The sequence below is a fragment of the Pezoporus wallicus genome, unplaced genomic scaffold (genome assembly GCF_028554395.1).
Source record: "Pezoporus wallicus isolate ANWC-B61680 ecotype Strahan unplaced genomic scaffold, APGP_CSIRO_Pwel_v1 contig_4191, whole genome shotgun sequence".
Classification (NCBI taxonomy): domain Eukaryota; kingdom Metazoa; phylum Chordata; class Aves; order Psittaciformes; family Psittacidae; genus Pezoporus; species Pezoporus wallicus.
In genome coordinates, this window is record NW_026641383.1 from 6,233,604 (window position 1) to 6,250,486 (window position 16,883).

The 16,883-nt window shown below is 43.6% G+C and overlaps 1 protein-coding gene across 4 annotated transcripts in view; it reads right to left on the reverse strand.

Moving 5' to 3' along the window:
* PLCB1 (phospholipase C beta 1) overlaps window positions 1-16,883 on the reverse strand; it is a 400,307-nt gene that overhangs the window by 136,297 nt on the left and 247,127 nt on the right. For all 4 annotated transcript variants that reach the window (XM_057423415.1, XM_057423418.1, XM_057423417.1 and 1 more), the window contains 5 exons: window positions 11,799-11,878; window positions 8,403-8,456; window positions 7,155-7,230; window positions 2,238-2,338; window positions 687-853 (listed from right to left, as the gene is read on the reverse strand). In XM_057423415.1, coding sequence (XP_057279398.1) covers window positions 687-853; window positions 2,238-2,338; window positions 7,155-7,230; window positions 8,403-8,456; window positions 11,799-11,878 — 478 coding nt within the window. The remainder of the gene's footprint in view (window positions 1-686; window positions 854-2,237; window positions 2,339-7,154; window positions 7,231-8,402; window positions 8,457-11,798; window positions 11,879-16,883) is intronic.

Sequence of the window (16,883 nt, forward strand, 5' to 3'; positions counted from 1 at the left end):
AATATCAGAATTATCTTCTTCTTAGCTTCACTGTCACTGATTTTTAATTTACATTTGAATGCTGGAGAGGGCCTCTTCATCAGGGACTGTTGTGGTAGGACAAGGGGTGATGGGTTCAAACTTGAACAGGGGAAGTTCAGGTTAGATATAAGGAAGAAGTTCTTTACTGTGAGGGTGGTGAGGCACTGGAACAGGCTGCCCAAAGAAGTGGTGAATGCTCCATCCCTGGCAGTGTTCAAGGCCAGGTTGGACAGAGCCTTAGGCAACATGGTCTAGTGTGAGGTGTCCCTGGCCATGGCAGGGGTTTGGAACTGGGTGATTGATCTAAAGGCTCTTTCCAACACAGACCATTCTATGATTCTATGATTTCAGATGCAGGTAAATAGTCACTGTCATAGTAAGGTTTCTGCTGAAGTGTGCACACCAGAGCAACTGTCCTAAGCTATCAATTACACTTACCAAAATGCAGATACTGAAACCAGCCCCATCCTTCCTAAACTGATCCCAACCAAACACATTTAAAAACTCACAACACGATGTCTCACAGGCTTGTACAATCCAAAAGCAGATAGCTGGAAATGCAATTTGATTCTGAACCAAACTGTGCTTTAGCATGTGCTGCAGGATAATTGAGTCATTGTTTCAAATCAGAAACTGAGTACAGGGAGAATATAAAAACCACTGACCTTTCTTTGCCAGATTACTGTTGGGTTCGTACTTCTCAATCAGCTGTTGAACTTGTTCTTGTTTTAATGGTGGATAGAGGATTTCATTTAATCGTGGATCACGTTGCTTAAGATTGATAAACTCCATCATTTGATCAACAGTAAGGTATGGTTTGCTCTTGGCACCACTAGAGAAAAATTAAAGCAACAGCAAAGCCATTTAAATACATTCCCTTGAAATCTTGTTCAATGTAACTTCCCAGGGAAACAGCCAAGATTCAAACTACCCTTACAACAAAAACACTGTCCTGCTGCGCCTCTGGACTAATTTACTCTGGCAGCATGTAACAACAAACATCCTTCAACAAACATCCAGGAGTAAGACTTTTAAAAGCATTCAGCATTACCAACATCAATGGGAAGAGTCAGAGCAATGCTAAAAGCTTTTCATTCTTCTGAAGTCCTAGAACTAAGTGATTTAAAAGAGTAAAAGAGAAAATGACATGGAATCCAATCCTCAGCTTGCCACAAACACTCTGCTGGCATTCCTGGCCCAACTATTTGGATTTGCTGCTGAATAACGACAGCCCTGATTTCAGTATTCTAGTATTTGCTTGGAGTTTTTCCCCTCTTTTTATCAACCTGTTAAAAAATGCCAGGCACTCTGTAAAGCAAACACAAAAGATGCCTCTTTAGAGAGTGAGTAAAAAGAGCAGCGTTTGGCTATAATTGGTACCCAGATGGAGATCCAGGAAGCCTCCAAGCCAGGTGACGTGCTTAGGGTTGTCTACAGCACTTGGGACTGGCCTATTTCTGCTCTATTGCGAGACAGCAATGCGAAGTCTACCTCCAGGTTCAGTGAGAGCAAACTAGGCCAAGGCTGTGTCCTTGTGAAACCTCAACCTTAGAGGAAATGAGTGCAAAAGGAGTACACGAGCACACTCGTGTTGCACAGGTAAGTTCACCAATTGCTTTGTTGGCCTTGGGATGCACTTTGGATATTACTTTGCCTTTATATTGCTTTCCATTCTGACTCCATTGACCAGGCTCTGCTGTAACTGGGACGTACGATGACTTGCTGCAAGGGGCAAAAAGATCACGAGTTACACAGCTTGTAACCGAATGTATGAAATCAGTTGTAGCTGCCAACTTAATGTCACGGTGTGAATTCATGATGCACAAATCCTAAAAGTTACTGCAATTTTTGCAACTCCTAATTGAGCTTTTGGGGGGTGATTATACATGTTCTCATGCCTCTTGCATGTTGCTATCGCTTATTACTCTTTTTACTGTCATGGAAGCCTACATAATCCTAATCCATACAGAAAAACAAGACCCTGCAGTTCTGCTCCTCTAGGAACATACTACTTTAAAACTCCAGCCATTCAGAATGGAAACAAAAGCTTGGGAGAGAATGAACCCTTGATCCAAGGTTAAATAACAGCCCTGCTTGACACTGAAATCGGTTCTTGGCAATCACTGCATCCTGCTGTAGTCTTCAGAACCCACTTTGCCATCCCCAGCCCAGAAAATCAGTGAAGGGGTAAATAAATAATGAGCGTCTTTTCTTACAACTCCGAAAAGATGTGGTCGATCTCAGGCCGAGGGCAGAGGTTGTTCAAGAACACCCTGTACACGTCTGGTGTGAAGTCGTCTTGAGGGATCGAATCATTCTGTGAAACGGGGAAAAAAGTAGTGAAAGAAGGACACAAACAGCTACTTGTTCTTTGTAAACAGATCACTTGCTGCTGTGCTGCTTCTCATTTCCTTCCTGCAGCCTAGATGAGCCCAGATTTTGCAGAATAATAAATTCCCCTGGATAACAGAGAAGCTTAAAGAGCAGTCTTTACAACACATACAAATACATCTATCCTCTCAGTTTCCATAAGGCAAAGTTATCTCTTTCTCTGAGCACCTGTGAGGAAGAAAGAAAGGACATCTCCACATCTAACCCCCTTATCTACAGCATAAACAGGTATTTCAATCCGGATGAAGGCTCTGAGCTCCCTCCCAGCAAGGTAGTTTGGCCAGCAAAGCTTGTGTGCTTCAGAGAGCAAAATCACTATGAAGCTGTGGCTGCCCCATCCCTGGCAGTGTTCAAGGCCAGGCTGGACAGGGCTTGGAGCAACCTGCTCTAGTGGGAGGTGTCCCAGCCCATGGCAGGGGGTTGGAACTGGATGAGCTTTAAGGTTTCTTCCAACCCAAACCATTCTAGGATTCTCTGAAAGCAAAATGACACAGAAGCTTGTATTGTGTACAGAGAAACCTTATAAAGGAACAAGAAAAAGGAAACCCCAAAACCCATGAAATGCAAATACTGAAAATCTAGTTTCTGAGTTTCCTCCACACAAGCTACCTTTATCAAAAGCTATGACATGTAGTCTCTAGCAGCATCATGGGCCCATGTGGCACCCCTTTACAGCTCCAAAATAATACCCGTATCTGATGACCTGGAGGAGGAAAGATCGTAACTTGGACACAAAGCCATGTGCTTTCAAACACCGCTGAACCTGGTCATCTCAAAAGCAAACTGCTGATAGGGAAATCGTTGCTTTCACTTATTCTGCCTGTTTAATGCTGTTGCTAAGGGAACCAGAAGCATTGAGTCAAGCTTCTGTTAGATGGAAAGAAACTTTTCTACGTTTTTCCTGCTTTAGGTTAAATTAAACTATGAACAAATGCCACAGGGATCACTTGATCTCTTTGCTCATCTATGAAACCTTCAGAGGCCCAAGAAGATTTTTGTACCTTGACCATTGCTTTGCAGGCACAAACCAAACCCGACTCCACTCATGCTCAGACTGATCTGGGCTATTTGCTGCCCACCTGGGGACATCTCCAGGCTCCAGCCATCTAAAGTCACCCACATCCCTATAGGCCCCCTTCAGATACTGGAAACTGCTATGAGGTCTCCACGCAGCCTTTTCTTCTCCAGGCTGAACAGCCCCAACTTTCTCAGCCTGTCTTCATACAGGAGCTGCTCCAGTCCCCTGATCATCCTCGTGGCCCTTCTCTGGACTTGTTCCAACAGTTCCATGTCCTTTTTATGTTGAGGACACCAGAACTGCACACAATACTCCAGGTGAGGTCTCACAAGAGCAGAGTAGAGGGGCAGGATCACTTCCTTCGACCTGCTGGTCACGCTCCTTTTGATGCAGCCCAGGATACGGTTGCTTTCTGGGCTGCAAGCGCACACTGAAGCCGGCTCATGTTCATTTTCTCATCAACCAACACCCCCAAGTCCTTCTCTGCAGGGCTGCTCTGAATCTCTTCTCTGCCCAACCTGTAGCTGTGCTGCGACCCAGATGTAGGACCTTGCACTTGTCATGGTTAAATCATAAACCTTCAGTACCACGCAAGGGCAAACCTCATTTCCAGCTTTGCTGAATACTGGCATTCGAGTTTATTCTGTGGTTGAGGCTACTAATTTCAAGGTTTGCTGATTTATGATCTGTCTGGTAACCTGCCTGCTTTTGTAACATCTGCATCCAGTCTCCTACATATATTTGGCAGCACAACAGCTAATTCAGGTTATCTGCAGACATGGGACTTGATAGCTGGTTGTTTTATTTATGTTAACAGTCAAACTCACTGGTGCTTCACTGTGAACCTGTATTAACTGGAAGGCAGAAAACAGTCTTGACAGCCAAACAGGCAGCTAAAATAAAGCTCTTCAAATTCTGTTTAAGGCACCTTTGACTAAAACCAAACCAAACAAAAAGCACCTCCCCTTCCCCCAGAGTAGCCGAGATTTATAGGAAATCCCAGGGGAATCAGATGCCAAACTCCAAAACTCATTGGCAGATTTTAAAACTTAATTTAAACATTTACTTAAACATTTATTTAAACATTCCTCTGCTTTCAGATCTGCTGGATGACAAAGGCTGCTGAAAATCAGATCCAGTAGGGACTGGACTCTACCCTCGCCAGGTCCAACCCAGAAATACATAAGTAAATAAACCCATGCTTTGAAAAGGTGCTTGATGTCCGTGGGTCATCATCCCACTGCAGTCCTCCTCAGCTGAATCAGGGCCGGAGCACTCAGTGCTGCAGTGAATATATCCTTTAAGGGCCCTAAATATGAAATAAAGAATTCATTTTTGGCATTTTTGGGGAGCCTCTCTGAGGCTCCTATTCTACAGCAGGATGAAGTCAATGAGACCTTTTCCTTCTCTCACACTAAATGAAGCTCCTACATGTTGTCCTATGAGGTTTCCTGATGAGCATACACACAAGGAACATGCTGAAGTGCAGGACAGAGGATGCAGTGACTACATATCCTGGCAGCATAGCTTAGGCTGCCCCGTCCTCAGATCACTGCATAAGATAGATGAGGAACTGTCCCAGCCTTGAAGCTATGAGTCAGGAAGAGAGTGATAAACGCTGCCTTGGGATCCACTTATGACCACAAATTTCATTTTGTGTTTTAGGGTCATTCCCAGGTTCTGAGAGGTGCAGGAAAACACCATGGCAAATTCATGGCCCACGAGTGCTGTCTTCCTAAAGCAATGAGAGGTATGGAAACGTGGGGAGAAAATCCTTAGAGGGATCTTCGTAGTATCATAGAATAGTTAGAGTTGGAAAGGACCTTAAGATCATCCAGTTCCAACCCCCCTGCCACGGGCAGGGACACCTCACACTAAACCATGTCACCCAAGGCTCTGTCCAACCTGGCCTTGAGCACTGCCAGGGATGGAGCATTCACAACCTCCCTGGGCAACCCATTCCAGTGCCTCACCACCCTTACAGTAAAGAACTTCTTCCTTACATCCAATCTAAACTCATGAGGCATGAATACAAGAAACCAAGAAGCTTAAGCTGTTAATGTCCATGACTGACTTTCATGAAGTCTTGAAGTAACTTGGTGATTTTGCTGAGGAAGATCCCCTGATACATATTCAGGTCTTGCACAGTGCTGGAATCCAGTGCTCTTCCAAGGCTGTACAGGAACACCATTTGTCCTGCAGTACAACGATGCAGAAAAGCTGGAAGTTGAAGCTAAGAATTTTACTTGTTCAAATAAGCAGCAACACAATGGAAAAGAGCTGCAGCTGAAGTACTGGTTATCTTCTGTCCTATAACCTCTGTGAGATTTAGAGTTTAATGCTTCTTAAGCACTTGGCTTCTGAAACATTTTTTTCTCAAAGCTGCTCAAAACAGCTTTTTGCTTGTTGCAAGAAGTGTGTTTCTTTTCTGTCCCAAGCACAGAAAGGATCTGCTTTATACTATGAATAATTTTGAAGATGGTATCCCAGCAACAAGTATCCAGCAGTATGTATGTAAAACTGGCTCTACTTAAATAAACAGCAGAAAAAGGTGCAGTTTCTTTCAAGGACTCCAGTGATGTTTAGATTATGCTTTTTCCCAGAGACAGGTGGTAAACAGAAGTGAGAAATCAACTGATTTCAACAGCAGCACTTCAGGGGTGTTTTGCACATCGTCTTGTTTGCTAACAATGAAAATTCATCCCTAAAATTATTCTTTCCAAGTTTCTAACCTCAAGACCTTGCTTTAGATAAGGTTATTATAATATTTTATACCTACTTTACAGATATTCCTTGGAATTTTATGGAATTAAGCTCCCAAACCTATGGAAGAAGGTCTCATTGGTAAGTGGTATCTGAGGTTTGGCTTGTGAAGATTTCTTTTCACTGCTCTTCTGGAGCTGTAGGAATTGGCTCTGTTAAACCACTGGGGAAGCAAACGCTGAACACACATCACAGAACAGTTTTCTACAAGAGCAAAGGATCAGGAGATGCAGGCTCTCCTCTGTCACACACCAGCTCTGCCCCACTTCTTGGCCCTCCAAATACAGGAATAATCCCATAAGAAGCTTCTTGGAGGAGAACCTCTACCTAGGAGGAAAGCTTAAGGACATCTTCTCTCCAGTGTTAATCAGAATCACCTTCTCGAGCTCATTCCTCTTGAAAAAAAGCCTTCCTGAGGATGATGTACCATCCTGCCAATGCTCAGGGTTGAGGAGATACCCTGGATTAGCAGCATGCAATGGTTCCAAATTCACAGCAGTAACAGCTTTGACGCCAGAGCATTTCAACATTTACTCCATACACCTTTTAGATAAGCTACAGTGAGTTTAAATTGTCCCTTAAGCTATAGATTTTTTAGTGAGAAGGAAACAGATTGCCCCATTAGCTACACCTCGAGCTAACACTGAAAACATGCCTTGAAAATGTGCAACTGTCTCAGGTTCTTAAATATTCCCACAGGACTCTCCACACAACCCCCTGCCCCTGCATTTGATCTAGTCCCACTTCTTCCAGGCACTTCTGGTCCTCACACGGTTTCAAATCAAAGGTACTCACATTTGCAGACGGGTTATCAGGAACTTCTGCATGGGAAAGAAACCAGCTACCAAGGCCAGCACAGCACAACTGGCCTCAGACAAACTGTCCTCAACTCAATAGAGAGTAAACACCACTGAATGTAAGCAACATGTTGTAAGGTCCAGGAATAAATTCAGATGCTTACCCTGGAAGACGGAAGATTACAAGCTTCTAATGCGGTCTCGACCCGTTTTCTGTCAGCGGAAAACAAGCGGTATATGCTGCAAAATGAAGGCAAACCAAAGGGAATTAGCTTCAAGACATGCCTTGATGGCCCATGGGGCTCAGTGACTGAATATTAGTTCCCAGTCCATCAGGTCTTTAGCTGTTTATTTCCATTTGCTGGCTGCTCAGTAACACAAGCGAGTTTAATGGTGCCCACAACGAGTTTAAGTCTACCCAACACAAGCTGCTATTAGAGCAGCTAGCTATTTGAGAAAGTCACCACTGATTTCTTCATATTCCCCCACCAATATGCAGTTTGAATACATTTATCCTCACAACATGTCTCTAAAGTAAAGAAAGTTTAACCATGCCAAGTGCAAGGTCCTACACCTGGGTCAGAGCAATCCCAGGCACAGCTACGGGTTGGGCAGAGAAGAGATTCAGAGCAGCCCAAGGAGAAGGACTTGGGGGTGTTGGTTGATGAGAAAATGAACATGGGCCGGCAGTGTGCGCTTGCAGCCCAGAAAGCAACCATATCCTGGGCTGCATCAAAAGGAGTGTAACCAGAAGGTTGAAGGAGGTTATCCTGCCCCTCTGCTCTGCTCTTGTGAGACCTCACCTGGAGTATTGTGTGCAGTTCTGGTGTCCTCAACATAAAAAGGACATGGAACTGTTGGAACAAGTCCAGAGGAGGCCACGAGGATGATCAGGGGACTGGAGCACCTCCTGTATGAAGACAGGCTGAGAAAGTTGGGGCTGTTCAGCCTGGAGAAGAGAAGGCTGCATGGAGACCACATAGCAGCCTTCCAGTATCTGAAGGGGGGCTATAGGGATGCTGGAGAGGGACTCTTCATTAGGGACTGTAGTGACAGGACAAGGGGTAACGGGTTCAAACTTAAACAGGGAAGTTTAGATTGGATATAAGGAGGAAATTCTTTCCTGTGAGGGTGGTGAGGCACTGGAATGGGTTGCCCAGGGAGGTTTTTCTTATACCCAAGTGGAACAAAGAAAGGCGGAGAGGCTAAGTCTTGCTCTAGATCACAAGGGCAATCTAGCCCAAAGGGTATTTGAACAGACATACCCTGATAGTCACAAGATACTCTCCTACAGTATCTGTTATAAACACATGATACAATTATTATTCTGGACACAAGGGTTATATATTAATCCCAAACAAATATTCACACTCAGAAGAGACTACATGGTAAGGAGGGGGAACAGAACTTACTTCTTCAGGGGTATGCGCCCTTCTGGAGTCACCTGCAGCTTAAGTTTTGTGTAACTGTGGAGAGAAAAGCATTCTGGTTTATTTGACAGCATTTTCAAGTACTTCTCTACCACCTTTATAACATGGCAAGTCTGACTCAGTTTTTTTGCCAGCAAGAAAACCTGTTGGAATATCATAAATTCCTTTTTCTTCAACAGTAATGCATGCGTAGTATCAAATACTGTCTGTCTTGCAACAAAACATGGCAAATGCAATTAATGCACAAATATATCCTCCTCCCAGGCTCCTTCTCCCCCAGGCTGCCTAGCAGTCTATCAGCAAACTAGACTGTGGCACACAGGTTATACAAGTTGACTGGAAATGTGGCTGTACTCCTCTTCCAGAGCCTGAAATTGTCCCTTGGTGTTGCACACCAACATCCTTGCCTCCCAAAGTCTTCCTCAAAACATAACTGTGAAGGCTTCTCCATTTGACCCTAAGTTTTATCACTCCTCGGCTGGAAGGTAGCCAAATTGCTGGCAACTGAAATATCTCTGCACTAGTAAGAGTGTCAGTAAATTTAGCAGCCCTGGGCAAGTCCAAGACATTTCCAGTATGAAGCAGTATAAAAATTACATGCTGAAACCATCTACAGGCAGGCAATTACTCAGCTTTTGAACTGAGTATTTAGAGATCTCAATATCTCAGGACCTGTGACTTCTTTCACATCCTCATTAAGGCAGCAGGATGAGGATGTCTCTATCCAAACCTTTCAAAATACTGATTCAAAGCCTACTGAAACAGGAGTCATCCAGTAAGTTTAATGAGAAGCAGTTGGGGGTACAGCTGTGATGTGATACCCCCCCCCCAGTACGTGAGGACTACTGGTTAACAGTCCAATGTCTACCAGCAGTAGCCTGGAAAAAGCACCACGTTCAGTGCTTCCTATCTTCCCCTTGAATATAACTAAAACATTTCCCCTTGAAATGAGTTCTGCAGAAATATAATCTGGTTAAAAATGTGGCAACACTTAAGTATTTAAGAGGATTTTACAAGCTTTTTCACTCTACTGACTGGCCAACCAAAAGCAAAAGGAACTGCATGGTTCTAATAAACTTTCCTTTTCTTCCCAACCAAAAATGCCATTAGCAACTGCTTCAAAAACACTGCATGTGCTAAGATCTCTGACTAGGAGAGGAACATTGTCACAGATCCTGGTCTTCTCAAATGCATCTTCTGGAAACTGAAATCTCTTGTGCTGCTGTGTCCCCAGACAAAATCATTCCCACCCCTGCCCCATCTCCCAGCACTGATCTAGAATAAAAAGGAAAAATCACAGCGGTTAGCAAAAAAGGTTTGATTTATTTTCCCTTCTAGTTTTTTTAAGCTTTTGGGCACATTCTGGTCACATTTAGTGTTTTCCCCTACAGCCAAGAAAGCCAGAAATAAAGGAAAATTATGGGAGGGGTTGGAAGGAGGAAGAATTTTGATCTTCAGTTAAAGCAAAGTCAAAATGTATCTGAAAAACAGTCAACCCCCACCAGTACTTGCTACCTTTTTTTCCTCCCAAATTCTCTGGGACACTATTTCCCCCCCTGAAGCTTTATCCACCCATCTATGAAAACCAAGCATGTTATCCCTGTTAAAAAGCTTGCTAGGAGATACTCCCATCAGTAGCAGCTGAATGGACTCATTTCAGCAGTGCAGTGCTGACTCAAAGAGTGACAAATGCTGACCCCAGTCACCCTTTGCTCATTACTGCACCGGTCAGTATTGCAGTACTAATGTACTCTAGCATCCACTTTTGCACCCCAACACAACCCTACACTGCATGGCTACAAAAGAGGAACGAGCCCATTACAACAAAAATAGCAGTTTTTATTACCAGCCTTTCCTCCAAATTAACCCTATTTTTCTCATCTGACCAAACCACAGGAAAGCTGCTCAAGCTGTTTATTACTGCACTTCCAACACTGTGACTGTGTAATGCCACAAAGAAAAAAGCCTTCATCCTGCTCTGATGTAATTTGCTTTTCTATTTCAACAAAAGGGTTCTGATAGGACTGCACCCAACCCTTTGCTTAGTACAATAATTATAGTGGGGAAATACTTTTAATCTTCTAAATCAAAGATTCCTTAAGTGACTCTGATTTGGCACCTGTGCAGTGGCCCCTGGAAACCCTACAGTTCCCAAGGGATTCATTAATTAGTGGAAGAAGGGAAAAGCGACACAGGAATGCCACACTCGCCTCCTACTGAATCTGTGTGATGTGTCCAGTGACTACATCTTGAACATTATTACTTGAACAACCACCAGAAAATGGCTCCAAATAAAAGTGGATTTACTACATTGTGTGATAACATGTTCCTCCTTTGAACCTGGTATGAAAACGCCATTAGGTATAGCCACAATCCTACCCATTACAGATCTGCAGCGTAGTCTGATGGCTAGCCAGGTGTTTAAGGACATGGAAATAGTAGTAACAGGAAGTTGTGTCTGCTCTTCCTCTGGCACCTGGTTAACACAGTGCTTTCTCCACTGTCAACATGGGGAGCCAATAGGAACTGTTAAATCTTCCCATCCATTTGGGAGTTGGTTTGCCTAATACATCACTGCTGTCCCAACACACCGTACCAGATTCAAAGCTGTAGTTCCTGCAACGTCCAACCTTCAAAGATTCTACAAGAAATTCTGTTGACTTCAGCTGTACCTCAAACACTGAGGAATAAACACACTCCCTCACCTCCTTCCTCCCAGTAAGGCAAGCAAGTACCCCAGCTCATCGCCATCACTATCTTCTAGGCTTTGCCATATCGTTCTCAGTGCTATCACTTATGTAAAACTCCATCAGCATGTGCTTATCATACACTTGAGAATTGCTAATCTCAGGTTTAGTTCTCTTTCCTTTCAGAGGTGGGTTTTTATACCCCAAACATTCTCAAAAACAGCTTTTCTACTCAGAATCTGTGCCCTGGGCAAAGGCATCCAGATGAATGGCTTTAGATTCTCTCTGAATCACATGAAATACAGAGAGGAAAATGGACTTGTACTTCTCATTTTTTGATCAATAACAGAACAGAAGGGAAAATAAACCTGAAGCAAGTCAGTCCAGACTATTATTTTAAATGGAGAGCTTCAGAATACAAGTTATTCCTTTGGTATAGATGGGGAACGTGGCATTTACTCCTGTTTCCGTTTGCTATGACTTAGTAGCTTGCAAGAAGAACCCAAACAGGGGTTTTGTTTAAGTGATGTTTCAATAACAGGCTTCTTAAAACCGTGAGACAGGACGAGCCTGTGTTTACCAAAGTGACACCCCATCAAAGCAGAAACAATAGATGACAATGCGACTGAGAAGCAAAGAGGAAAATGACGCAAAGAGCAACACCCACAGCATTCAATCCATTGCGACTTACGCTTTTTCCAGAAATGCATCCCTTGACATGTTCTGTGCCAACAGATTTGTTGCCAAACTGAACACTTCATCAGACCATTCCTACAAAGAGAAAACGCCATTAAATAAGGCTTAGTTTCGATGTTTACTTACACAAGGCAAAACAGCTCTGAACATGATATTGTTAGTAAAAAGGGCCTAATTAAAGCCTGAACTTGATCTTTTCCAATCGCAGCTTCCCTCCTCATCTGTGAGTCCTGATTTGCTCGTGCTGCGAGGAAATAAAGACTGATAGAAACTGTATTTTTAAAGGTAGCTTATTCCGCTGAACTGAAAAAGAAATAAATCATATGGATAAATGCCCCATGCAAAACTCATTCCAGTTCCTGGAGGATGTGAAATAAATGTCCCAGAAAAATACATGTTCTTGTGTGCTGGACACTGCTCTGGTTGACAGGCTGAGGGTTAAAAAAAGAGCCTCTTTACCACCATTCTTATAAAAAGAAGCTGAAATGGGCTTAAATCCCTCCAAAGACAAACAGAACTGACAGGGTGGGATACAGAGCATACCATAGCAGGTCTCTTGTGTCAGTATCCCCTCCTGTAGGAGTGCATTGTAAGAGCCTCTACACCACACTCTCTACAGGTCATGAAGTGATTCAGACAACAAATGTCACACCTGATAGTTATGGTGGATACCAAATTAAGAACTGTAAGTACTGACTTTACCTTAGCTCTTACAGCCAACATAAGTAACATGCTTAACCCCCCCCAACACAGCAGAAATATATAGGAATAAATCTAAATTACTCTGATATGCAAGGAAGAAGATGCAACTTCAAATAGAAAAGCTGTTTTGCTCCCTACTGCACACTCTTACATGTGGTCCTATCCCTCTCTAAATTGTTTCCCTCTTGCTACACTGACATAGGGAAGAAATGTCCTCCAGCTGCTGATGGAGGCTTCCTTGGCTCTCCCTTACTTTTCCTCTCTTATTTTTCTCACTTCTATTCACGCTGCTGAAGTCTTTCCCTTAAGTCTCAGACCTTCCTGGGTTCCCAGCAAGGCTGATCCAAGTTTAGACTCTCACTGCCTGCCGTGTCGCTCTCCTCCCTTGCAGGTCCCTCCGGCAGCTTTTCATTCACAACTTCAGGGCACTTTTCTCCTTGCTGGCTTTGTGCTTATTTATAGTCTTTAATTGCAATCCTTTCAAATCACAACTGCAGTTTAGCACTGGCTTTCTTTCACTCCTTCAAGAGAATGGCATGAAAATAAACATTGCCTTTTGCCTTTGCAAAGAATGTGAGGTTTACTTTTTATAACCTGATGAAGTTTTCTAGGTGCCCTTTGAAACCAAAATTGAGTTTCCTTTCTTTCCAATCCAGATCCACAATCCCCACTGCCACACAGGCTCTCTTTGGGAGTAATTCATTCTCCCTAGCTCTTCCTTTCGAGATACAAAAACCGGATTATTTCATTCTGACAGGAACTGATCATGATGGAAAGCATCACTGACTTCTAATGAAACATGTTGCTACATCACTTTGGAGCTTATGAGCTTGTTTTCCCAAGCTTGACAGGTTCCCAAGTTTGACAGGTTCACAAGTTACAATGTTTTCTATTTTTTAACATGCTAAGGTTTTCTCCTTAAGGTTACCAGATCTTGATCCTGAAACTGGTCTCGTGCAGCCACTCCCAACAAGGAGGAGATAAGCCCACCTATGCACCTCCTGTTACATGGGTCTCTGACAGCCTCCAGCTATCAGATCCTCAAGTCCACACCATTTACAACCTCACCCCTGAGCAGCTGTGATAACACATCTCCTCCTGACTGCTATTTCTGGCAGAGAAACCTTCCTCCCTCAGCCCCAGCCTCATTGTTCTGGAGGCAAACCACTGTGCTGAGCTGGCCCTTCCCTCCACCTCTCGTGACCACTTCCATTTTGTGGCTTAAATTGTTTTTCCTTCTCAGGTCTAATGTGAAAAGCCAGGGGTGTGAGAAAGAAGAGGAGTCGGGTTCATTAGTAACACAACTGCTTTGCTGTGACTCCTGGAACAGAAAGCGTATTAAGGGCAGCATCTGTTTTTCTTCTTGGCAACTCATTTTTCCAGGCTCGGAATAGGCTCATCTTGTAAACACTGCTTTGTTTCAGCACTAATAATAGCAGTTAAAACTTCTCCCTGTGACACTAACGGCTGCAGAGATTATTGGCAATATAAATGATGATTGAGACATTGAAAATATGTTGGCTTTTAACTGATCTTGATAGGATTTGGTTTGATCCTACTGGTTCTGCTGGGCTTAAACTGAAGTATTTTGTAGAACATGGAATTGGGGCACCTCAGGAGTATCCCACACCCTGGCTCTTCCTTCTCTTTGTCCCCATGCTTGTTGACAGGAATGCAAGAGGAACTCGATTATTATGTGCCTGTCACAAGCATTATTTGTATAAACAGTCTTGCCATGTTCCTTTGCTAGCTTTTCCTGGCTCTTCAAAGCCATCAAACGCTCTTGCCAAATATTCTAAGGGCTACCTACAGGCTGAGCCATTTCTGACGATGCAGGTGCCAAGTCAACAACACTTGCTCGTTGCCTCTCCCATTTTAGGGCCTTAATTCCAGCCACCCCAGAGCCGCAGCCAAAAAAATCAAGGTCAGAAAATAAGCCAAGGATCATATCATCTTTCCAGTCAGTGGTCTGAACCCACAGCAGGAGGGGGAACAACAGCCCTGAGCACAGACCTGAAGAAATAAAGGAGATGCTGACTGACTTTGATGGGCTTGCACCAAGCTGTGAGCCAAGATGCGTCTTGCTGCTTCAGCTACCAAATGGCTCCGTTTCCTTGGGTTTGCTGCATGACACAGAGCAAAGCCCACACTCTAACCCCAAGCACAACGTACCCTGCAGCCATCTTTACCAGCAGCAGCAATTCCAGAAGGCAGCTCTCAGTGAGAGCGCTCCGCAGGGTAGAAAACTGTTACGTGCAGAAAGAAAACAGCCTGCTGTGGAAAGGTTCTAACAGCCTTCGAATCACTATAGTGATTCAGAGGCTGCAGACTCCTGTACAGACTCCTGTACAGGAGCAACACAATAGGAAAACGTAAATCTGGGTATTTTGAAATATGACCGTACTAGTGCCAACAAACTGCAGACTGGAAGGCTCTGATCCGGTTTGGTAGCAGAAGAAGCCAGCCTTCCGCCATTCAACTCCAACCAAGTCCCATCCATCATGATAAGAACTCTCTGAACTCAATCTCCTCTCGGCTACGTCCTGTTACACTAATTTATATCGTTCCTGTGAACTTTACTAACAGATTATTTAACTGTTCTGTGCTTTGGCAGGTAGCGTATAAGCAGCAGTTCATTTGGAAATCTGTTGCTCAGTGAAGTAATTCCTCTATTACATGCATCAGGATATCTATGATAAGACATAACAGAAGAAATGAGACCTTTTTCATGAGAAAAGACAGCACACATTCTTGAAAACACTTCCTTCAAATCAGAAGTGACTACGTGTGAAGGCAGTGCTTCTTGCACATGTGTTTTTGGTGGGAGGTTAACAAAGCAAGCTGCTCAAATTCCACACTTCTGGCATCCTCATGAATTTTAGTTAAAAATGCATCAAATAGATGTGAATTTATACAGTTTGCTTTATCGTTTTATTACACTGATCAAGCCCTTACATATGCCAGGGAAGTTGGACAAATAAAGAGGTATGCTGGAAAGCAAAGCATAGCCCAAGTTTTGAATCACCTTTGATGATATCATTTAATTTATAGAGGAATTTGTCAGCTCTTACTGATGGATCTTATCCAAAGCTCATCAAACCAAGGAGAAACAGATTTCCTTGGCCTCTAGATAAGGGCCAGTGTGGCCAGGATGGACTAGGGCGATGAGAGCAGAACTGGCATGAGAGGCACAAAACAGAGTGAGAGAAAAGAGAAGGGAAAGATGAAACATTCGCTTTTGAAGTTCATGGATTCGGGAAGGGAATAAAATCCTGTAGAGCACACACAGATGTTCACAGGTTGGATGACTTCATGTTGATAACAAAGGCAGAAAAAGAGCATCTGCTCAGAATAGGGTTTGACAATAAACTTCTTCCTTTATCCTGGTTGCTGCAGCACTATGTGTATGGACAGGCACAGGCACACCTGTCTGAAAATAAGCAAGCACTGTATCAGTGCTACTTCTCTCCATCGTCAAGACATAGGATCATAGAATAGTTTGGGTTGGAAACGACCTTAAGATCATCCAGTTCCAACCCCCCTGCCATGGGAAGGGACACCTCACACTAAACCATGTCACCCAAGGCTTCGTCCAAAATGGTCTTGAACACTACCAGGGATGGAGCATTCACAACTTCCCTGGGCAACCCATTCCAGTGCCTCACCACCCTAACAGGAAAGAATTTCCTCCTTATATCCAATCTAAACTTCCCCTGTTTAAGTTTTAACCCGTTACCCCTTGTCCTGTCACTACAGTCCCTAATGAAGAGTCCCTCCCCAGCATCCCTATAGGCCCCCTTCAGATCTTCAGATACTGGAAGGCTGCTATGAGGTCTCCACACAGCAATCCACTTTTAGACCATTACCTAATGAATTTCAAGCTGCATTCTTTGAGTAAACCAGCTGCACAGTGCCCTTCAGCTCATCACTAATGCACTTTAGTTACTTTCGCGTGGAGGAATGCACATAGAACAATACAAGGTGCCTGTATTGTCAGTTCTAGCTCTGTATTTGGTTTATTTAAAGCAAGTTGAACAGCCCACGTTTGTATTTTCATACTTTCCCCACAACTTGGCCAGTGGATGTCATGAACAGTTTGTAGCAGCATAGGAAGCCTCTTGCAAAGGAGGAAAACCCCATAATTGAGTAACTTTAGCTGCCTCACTAGGACCACTGGAGTTTTCTTTGCCTTTCTGCTCCAAGAAAGGATTGATTGATATTTGTTACACAACTTCAAAGATAAGGTATCGGAAATGAAGGGTTAATCCAAATAATATTCATGCACTGAAAAAGGAAAGGTGGGGGAGTTTTTCCCTGGAACGTCAGCAACAGGAAGGGTCAAAATTTGCATGTGTGATGTTGAAAACATTATGTATTT